This window comes from Hordeum vulgare, chromosome 4H (genome assembly GCF_904849725.1).
Source record: "Hordeum vulgare subsp. vulgare chromosome 4H, MorexV3_pseudomolecules_assembly, whole genome shotgun sequence".
NCBI lineage: Eukaryota > Viridiplantae > Streptophyta > Magnoliopsida > Poales > Poaceae > Hordeum > Hordeum vulgare.
Genome location: NC_058521.1, coordinates 410739445 through 410748647, shown reverse-complemented (window position 1 = coordinate 410748647; position 9203 = coordinate 410739445). Strand labels below are relative to the sequence as shown.

Here is a 9203-nt window from a genome sequence, read left to right as displayed (position 1 = left end):
ATAGCCGTGTCCACGGTTAAGGACAGTTGGGTAATCCCGCTTAAACTACGTCGAGTCGTTTCTGCATAAACCAAGTGTGTGTGTGAAAAAGAGGATGGATGAGAAAGGTGTTACTCGAGCCAAGTCGGATGACTTGGCATGATGGGTGAACATGGGATGTCCAACCCTGAGTTGATATTGATATCTGTAACCTGTTCACGTGGTTACCGCTTACCTTATGTTGTATATCCGTACAAGCATCTTATCATGTTACTGCATTCAGGAAAAAACTTGCTTTCCGCAAAACTTGTCATTGGTACTATATCATGTTTCATGATTGCCTTGTTTCACATCATGGGTTGCTTGTGAGCACATTCAAAATACTCATTGCCTTGCCACTGGTTATTTCATTGACCAGGTAAGAGAGAACAAAAGATGGTGAAGAGTATCTGGTGACGTTCCTGCGAGCTAGGACGCTTCCTAGTCAGAATGCCTGTAGGTTAAGGCTGATGGCATGGTTTGACGCTTTCGACCAATATTTCCGTTATTGGTCAAGTTTGGAGTGTTGGCTTTCAAGTCCCTATCTATGTAAGATTTGACCGCAATGGCCATTATTTGTATCAAACGATATGTATGGATGTAAGACTCTTGTTATTCAGTTTCTATGTGTTCAGTGAGCATTGATCTGTGGAATCACTGAGCACGTACATTGGACGATCTCGACCTACGTGTCGGGGTCCCCATAGTTCATCACAACACAAACACATGTTCGATTTGGAGAGGACTGAGAGGGATTGAGGGGGATCGCCTGCAAGTCAAAATCCCCCCAAATTACCTCAAATCATCTCCAATCCCCTTGGAAGGGGTCTAACAGATCAAGACCTTAATGATGTGTTACTCAGCATACATGATAGGGGGTGGACATGCCCATAGTTGTGGTTTAAACCTTCACCATGAGCGCCCATGAAAGCTTGAATCTGGATGGCTGGGTCATACATCCATGTACACGCTAAAAGAATGTGAATTTATTATGCCCGTGATCATAATTATGCACAGCGCTAGTATGCCTTTTTGTTTGTTAAATTGTCTCACCGAATTGAATTCATTTACATGTTTTTTTTGTACATATCAGTAATGAACAAGTAATGGATCGTTATGTGTTTAAGCCTGCTTGTTTAAAAAAAAACTGCATATGAGAAAGATCTGACTACTTTTCAACAAACAAGCATTTAGACAAAACACAAAGCGCAGTACCACAAAACTAAATGAGGGTAGCAACACAGGTTGCATCGTCATGGTGCAAGCAAGAAGGATAAACCATTATCCAACTGCCAATTTAGTACTCCATATTCACGGAGAACGTTCTCTAAAGAGGGATAAAGGATGTGAACTATGTTTCTAATAGAAGGGACACAAGGAGAATGCCATTTGAGAATCCAGCCTGAGCTTCTATGTTTCCAAAAGAAGAGACAGAAGGAAATGGCCATTTAAGAATCCAGACAGAAGGATGTGAACTATGCAAATTTACTCCATGTCAAGCTGTTTCATTGAACGAGGACTGCAGATGATGTCGAATGGCCTGTCGATGCTGTCCCGTAATATGGAAATCTCACCCTCGTGCAGCAATATCTCGCCTTCCTTCAGCTGTATATCTTCATCAAGCGATTTGATCTTCTGCTTTAATGAGGCAACATCATTTTGCAGCGTGCTAACAGTTTTTCGCAGATGCTTCGTTTCCTGCCACAAGGAATCCCTTTCATCACTTACAGATTTAAGGTTGCACCGGAGGGTGGTCAACTCCTTTGCAGATTCCTGAAAATCCTGTTGCATCTGGTTAATGCTTTCGTCTTTCTTCAAAACCTGCAAGTTGCAACCAAATATAATGTTAGTGACATGCACAGGCATATGACATGAGATGCTCAATAAATGGGGATTTGGGACACAGTTCTCGATATGGATTTGTTGCAACTTCAAAATTTTGTGCATTATTGACCAGAGGATAGAAGCACTTCCTTTTCTGCTCATTCATTAACTGAAGCAACAAACAAGACTTGCTGAGAATTATGTACATCAAGCAATAGCTGAGAGCAACTTCAGAGGGATTATACATGACAAGTAGAACTGAAAAACGTCTTACATTCAGAAACAGAGGTAGTATAAGTTATGAGTAGCTACACCACCGCTAGCTGAATTTGGATCTTATTCTACATCGCTCAAAATCTGAGCCGACTTAATCTTAGTAATTGTTTTTTAAAGGGAAAATCTCGGTAATAGCTTAATAGTGCCACGGATAGCAAACATGTGTGCCGTCCTTTTTAGTATCTGAAAATGCATGTGGGCCTTGCACCAATAACTTAAGGCAGAAATAACAAAACTGACGATTTGCTGAATGGGAAATGGGATTAACTCATGATCAAACAACATTAGCAGATGTATGGTTACCTGAAGTTCAAAATGCTTGAACTTGTGGGCTATGCGACATACTTCATCCTGAGATCTACGGATCTCATTTTGCATGACATCTTGGATCCGGACAAAAGATGCTACATCTGACTGCAATTGTTCAATGTCCAATTCCCTTGACAGTAGCTTTTCCTTCAATACTCTATTGAGCAAAGCTTCTTCTTTTAGCTTAATTTCAAAGTCATCGTACATCGCCGAAAACAAAATAAGAAAGCTTGGTTAGGTTTCTGCTTCTGGTACTAGCTTCAGCTGGCCATGCCAATATAAATATTGTGCGGTATTTTAATGTTATAGAGTACCTCTTTAAGCAACTTGGCTTCATAATATATTTGTATTATGTAAATTAACATATTTTTCTCGAGCACATTTCATGGTAACACAAAATTTACTATATTAGTTCTAAAAGAATGTTGCTAGCTTGATGTCATTCTCTAGTGCAAAATGATAAACCAGTGAACAACTTACACTTTACTCAAGAACAGCAATATACAAAGCAGGTTTCATACCCTATATAATGTATCATGTCCCACAGGAACACCCACTGTGTTGTCTTCTTTATTGTGTTTTTCAACCAACACAGATTTAACTTTTCTCAGACTAAGGGCTAAATTATCCATTCCTTGTCTTAGGTTCTGGTACTTCAGAGTGTATTCAATGTCTGCTAGTGCATCAACACTGCCAATTGTCTCACTCTTGGATTTCATGACGCCCAACAACTTGCCACAAAGACAGCTAGTATCTTCAAGCAACGATAAGCCTTGCATCTGCAAGTTGTCCACTCTAGCGTGAAGTTCCAGGTCAAGACGATGTGAGGATAAACTTAATCCATTCCCACTGCTTTGTAGACGATTTAAAATCCCTATGTTCTCTTGCTGAAGAGACTCTACTTCAAGGTTACAGGACTGAATTTCTTTTCTCAGCTTTTGCTCAACTCCAGTAAGTCTCAAGAGTTCTATTTGCATCCTGGTGATGCTTTCGCTACTTCCAACAGATCTATTTTCTAATTCAGCACTAAATCCTTGCCTGAGCCCATTTATTGTTTTTTCCTGCTCATTAGATGCCCCTTGTAACCTTGCAATCACCTTGTGCAGTGCCCTACTGTTATCTTCTTTGGATTTTAAGCATTCTTGGATTTGGTCCCTTTCTTCTGCAGCTTTTGTAAAGCTATCATGCAACTCTACTGAGGATCTGTAAAGACTGGTGTGCTCACCTTTAACTTTCTCCATCTCATCATTCAGTTGTTTGTTTTGCAGTTCCAAACTTGTAATCTTGTTAGAAGCCTCAACTCGTTTCGATTCAAACAAAGTAACTTCTCTCTGAAATGACACATTCTGCTCTGCTAGCTCCATTACTCTATCCCGTAGTCGCTGTTCTTCGGCTTGAAATCTTGCCAGCCTGGCTGACCAATCATTTGACCTTCTGTCAAGCTCCCGTTCCAAGGTAGTTTGCACATCAGTCTTCTCATTCTCCAGGCTTCTAGTTCTAGAGTCTAATTCTACCTTGGATTGCTTATATTGCTCTTTGGCTGCAAACCTTTCTGTAAGACGTGCCTTAACCTGTGAAGATAGTTCGAGTGCCAATTGTTTTCTGTCTTCAATCAAGCTAAGAACCAGCTGCATAATGTCAGTTGAGTTCAATCTCTTATCCCTGAGCATGTTAAGCTCGCTCATTTCTTCAGAAGGAACCATAAAGCATGCATCCAATTCTTTAGTTCTTCGAAGCAACTTATCATCAGTATCTTCTTCCAAGTTCTTGTTATGAAAACCACAAGACCCATCACGATGACAAGTATCAGCATCAGAGCATCTTGAGGTTGCCCCGAAAAGAGGATTCACTGAATATCCATAGAAGCATTGAGGTTGTAGATCTCGTGAGTCCTCATAGATATCTTCCACTGTAGTCACGCTATGTGATTTGCATTCCTCCGAGTGAGAAAAATTATCAGAAGATCCTTCAAATAGACTTGTGTCATTTCCATCTGAATCACACACAGATCTCGCCTTCAAGGTGCCCATTGCCCCTTCCTGAGCAAGTTGATGGTGGCAGGTCAGGGGTAAAGCTCCATCCTCCAAATCTTGCAAAATCTTGTCTATGTTTGAGTAGTTCTCATATATTTCTTTGCAAGATTTTGGTGAAGATGGAGCGGTAGATTGAGGTCGAGGTGGCCTTCCACATCCCAAATGAGGAGCTGCAGTTCTGATCGGGAATTTCTGCTTATGTTTCTCATGTGCTTCTTGCTCCCCATCGATGTACAGATCTAGCACTTCATTCTTGTCCAGTAAATTGGCCAACCTGGCAGGCCTGCATTTCAATGCAATAGGAGAGCCAAGAGGAGAGTGTCCTGTTGATGAGCATGAGTAGCATCTTGAACGTGGTGAGTCAGTTTCTTGTACGCCATGTGCTTTGGGAACCTTTATCATGCATTCCTCTATATTAGGATGTCTTTCTGGCGACCAAGTGTAGCACCTGCAGACAGTAACCTCTATCACTAACATTTTCTACATAACATGCTCCAAAGAATAACATTCAGGTATAATGCACACCATTATGTCATGACTATAAGTAACAGAGATCGTCTAACAACAATGTCATGGTATGTCCAACGGGAACTTAATTCAAAGAATGAGCTAGCGGCTGCAGATTATGTCCACGCCGAAGAAATTAATATGAAGACAACGCTAACTGTGATATTTCTATAGAGAAACTAATATGTTAGTGGCTCACATGAGCAATTGTGTTAAAGATGAACTTTCAATTGAACCTAAACTTTGGTACCTAAAACCACGACAAGAATTATGGAACTGAGGGAGTACAGTTTACTTATGACACATAGCCGCCAAACCTAGCATCTCTATACTATCATATTTCAATTTGCTTTTGATTACATCGAATGCATTGAATTCAAATTACAATATTATAAGGCTTATAATTATATTGTTAAAATTTGATTGATGTAGGGAAATGCTGCGTACAAATGACCCAAAGTGGTCGGGCCCTTCTCCGGGCCCTACGCAAATGGGATATACGTGCACCGGGCTAGTTTTTTTTATCGATGGTGTTTTCACATTTTTGTGAATAGGGAGTGGCAATTGATGTTATAACAAAAGCGTGACTTATAAAGGGGGTACCAAGTATAGGTAATTGACCCACTTACTCAACATCAGCAACATGACGAGGCACATTAGAACTACTAAACCATGGAATATCGCCTGAAAATCTCATTGCCCTTTCGTCCAAGGAATGATCAATTGCAGAGGATGTGAACGACAGGCATCTCCCGAGCTGCGGATTGGGTGATTCCTCGCTCCTCAATTTTCCATGCCTTCTTCTTGACCTAAGTGCCCTAGTATCAGGGGAATGGGACGCACCATTAGTCCCACCCTCATCCAATTTGTTTTCACTCTTTTTATCATGTGCTGGAGCTGGTTCGCCGGCATTGCTTGTGAACGAGCGGAATGGAAAGAACCTTCTCATCTCCTGAAATGTCCAGTAATCTGCTGCATAGGGAAATGTTACAGCCCAAAAAGATAATAGAATTTTTCTAGACCGAAACACAGCAATAATAATTATAATAGTAAAATCTTGGATCAATATCTGTTCGAAATGGTTTGCAGGCTGAGTGGTACATTAGACAAGTCAACAGAGGCGCAAGATGAGTCTGGCTTTAAATTAATAGAGCCCACCGACAGGCAGCATCCAAGTTCGGAACGAGATAGAAAACAACACACACGGCCGAAGCCGGGCACAAATCTAGGAGAAAGCAAACGAATCACAAGTTCTTTTTGAGAGAATGGAAACGTCCGTAAATATGGGCAAATTGGTTACAATTCAGTGTCCCCCACTGGCAAATTTTGGTTTAGAAAATTCGTCAAACAGGTTCCAGGCATATATTTTGATGGGAAAAGAAACACAAAATGTATACACAAGAACCGGGAGAGAATAACATAACCGAAAGTAGCCTTGACAAATTTGGGACTGACTGAACATAGTGGCGAACGGAGCATAAAACCTGGTCTTGAAATTTTGTTGAAGGAAAGCTAGAAGCAAAAACTGTCAAGTGATGGTCTTCTTGGACTGTATGGTTTGGCTTCATATTAGCTTATCAAAACAGGCGGCAAAGCCTTCCGTCACAAAAATAAAATAAAAATGGTAGTTCGCCAATGGCGGGACACTGCATTTTTCTGTGTGCTAAGATCAAAACAGGACCTGAGATCATGGAGTATTATACTATTGCAGAGCTACTATGAAGTACTAGCTCTGTACCATAGTATATGACGTTTTAACAGCTCAAATGAACTGCTAAAACGTCATATATTATGGTACGGAGGGAGTATGAACTAGTAGTAACGTCCAGTCAAGTTACTCACTCTGCATCCGTACTATTAATCACGCCACCAGGTCAGCAAAAGTTCAACGCCCAAGACTGAAACAGCATAAATTGAACAAATCAATTCAATAAGCAATAACCATTGAACAGCAAACAGCCATTGAGAATAGCCAGTGACAACGGAAGTTACAGTGCACGATTGCGTTTGTGGTGGAAATTCGCTAATCATGTTGAAATAAGTAAGCATGGTGGACTCGAGGCCTACCTGAGAGAGTGGTTGAGGATTTTTTTCCCCTTACTTCCGGAGGCCGGCTGCCGTAGTGGAGGCGTGCAGCGCAGCCGCGGAGGCGGTCGAGTACGGGAGGATCGGGTCGGAACCGGACTAGCGGAGTAAAAGCAGGTCGCAGAGGTGCCGCCGGGGAGGTACGGGGCCAGTGGAGGCGGTCCTTGCGGACCGCGGCCACGTTGTCGCCGTCCACCGGAGAAGAGAAGCAGAGCACACGAGACGAGTGCGCTGGCCTAGCAACCGTCGTGGTATGGTGGGATTGAACTGGCAATGAATCGTACTAGTAATTGCAAAATTGTACCGTACTTAGTCCGGTTTGGAAGTGAAGAATGGGAGACGAGAATCCTGTGGGGAAGCGGAATTTTAGGGAAGCCAAGGAAGGATTTGAAACGGGGGAGCGGAGGCCGGAGGTGGAAATCCAAAGTTGCGGTGCCGTGGTGGGGCTCGCGGAAGAAGGCCGTTGGCCGTTGGTTTGCTGCTTTACCTGGGCCCCGCATTTAAAACGGTAAGTCACTCGCGGTTCTGTAACACGCATCGACCATATTCGTTCCTTTCCTTTATGATGACGAAAATGATGAGAGCATGGATCTAGACTGATGTTTCTTTCTGTTTCGAGGATGTGTTAGATTTTATGGGCCTTCGTCCACTAAATTTTATATCTCATCTCAGTTAAAATTCTGAAATATCAATGGATCATTTGAGTTGAGTTATATTGCGAGTACACGTGGTCGAATGAGCGGCGCCGGCCGACCATGAAGAAGATTGATCGGATTTCCGTGACAAACTCGTGGAAGGATCTTTACCCATCTAGTATGCTCACCACGCTTGGGGTCGGTGGTTTCAGACCACTGCCCGCTTCTTGTGGATCTCGACGTGGAGTTTCAAATGGGCCGATGCTTTAGGTTTGAGGCTTTCTGGCCCAAGGCTGAGGGCTTCCATCAAAGAGTCACGACAGCATGGCGGCCTATTCCAACGATGGGAAACCCTTCTATCGTGTTGGATAACAAGTTGCATGCCACGATTAAAGCACTTTAAAGTTGGAGCGATCATTAAATAGTCAACGTCCGATTGTAGCTTTCCATTGCCATCGAAGTTATCACCAGGCTATATATTGCAGCTAAAACTCGAGACCTGTCGGACCAGGAACATGACTTGCGAAAACTACTCAAGAAGATGTTGCTCGGGCTTTGTTTGTTGGAAAGGACCATAGCTAGCTCGCCTAGCCCAGCGATCATGGCTCCCAACACTGAAATACTTTCATCGCCATGCCCGGCACCGGCAGAGGAAGAACCCCATCACCACCATACAATACAACGGGAAGATTTTTACTCGCCATGGCCATGGATGGAATTCTATATGTCGGCGTCGGATAAATCCCTCGACTTGTTCCACGACAACAACTAGAGCCATGGTGGCAACGACCATGGCACACTTTGTAACATCCGAAAATTCTCAATTTTGGAATGCTATATTAATTAAGTAATGTTTATTGAATGCTTGATTGTTTGGTTAAAAGTGAGTGAAATTTGAAATTTTTGAAAATTTAATGAGAGGGAACAAAAGCGCTTTCCAAAAAATTGCATTTGAACCCCTATTCAAATTTGAGTTTAAATATTTTCAAAATCTATTATAAAGAAAATGAAGAATGAAGGAAACATGACCCTTCAAAATTCAGAGGTAATTTGAAAAGGAAAAACGGAAATTCACTTGGAAAATATTTTGAATTCAATACAAATCCATTTTTGGGATTTTCATTTTCTTAAAAGTACTTTATTTGCCTTTGAAAAATAGTTCATACTTTTGTTTGATTTATTTTAAGAATTTTAGTATATAACTAGCTTCATGCCTGTGCGTTGCCACGGAGAAACAAACTTAGAATTGAAAATATTTATATGAAATATTATTATAATTTATATTGTGCATGTTGTACGTGGCTTATGAATATGTTGAGATAATATCATCTTGGAATGTGTGCTCATGACCTCCTTTATTCAATCGCTTGTTGTTAACGTACGCCAGGCTGCTTTGTCTTTGTTCTATCATGTTGTTGCTGCCACGCTAAGCGTAATAATGATAAGATCTTCCTCACAAAATAAAATAAAATAAAATAAAATAATGATGAGCTCTTGTCTATTGTTCCATCTTTAG

The 9203-nt window shown here is 41.5% G+C and overlaps 1 protein-coding gene across 2 annotated transcripts; it reads right to left on the bottom strand.

Moving 5' to 3' along the window:
• Positions 1 to 1190: 1190 nt before the first annotated feature.
• On the bottom strand, positions 1191 to 7452 carry LOC123448768 (paramyosin-like). Of its 2 annotated transcripts, none has more exons than XM_045125766.1 (6): positions 7035 to 7452; positions 6810 to 6865; positions 5597 to 5939; positions 2949 to 4908; positions 2422 to 2610; positions 1191 to 1839 (listed from the first exon to the last, which is right to left on the bottom strand). In XM_045125766.1, the coding sequence occupies exons 2-6, from the start codon at positions 6814 to 6816 to the stop codon at positions 1504 to 1506; spliced, it is 2835 nt and encodes a 944-aa protein (XP_044981701.1). In that variant the 5' UTR covers positions 6817 to 6865; positions 7035 to 7452; the 3' UTR covers positions 1191 to 1503. The 2 variants fall into 2 exon arrangements, with proteins under 2 accessions (XP_044981701.1, XP_044981702.1); XM_045125767.1 differs by having other exon boundaries at positions 5597 to 5936; positions 7035 to 7451.
• Positions 7453 to 9203: the final 1751 nt, after the last annotated feature.

Coding starts and splice junctions, on each gene's coding strand:
- LOC123448768 (XM_045125766.1), bottom strand. Junction 4,909..5,596: donor CGTCATGTTGCTGATGTTGA/GTAAGTGGGTCA, acceptor TACTGTCTGCAG/GTGCTACACTTGGTCGCCAG. Junction 1,840..2,421: donor TCAAGCATTTTGAACTTCAG/GTAACCATACAT, acceptor TGCAACTTGCAG/GTTTTGAAGAAAGACGAAAG.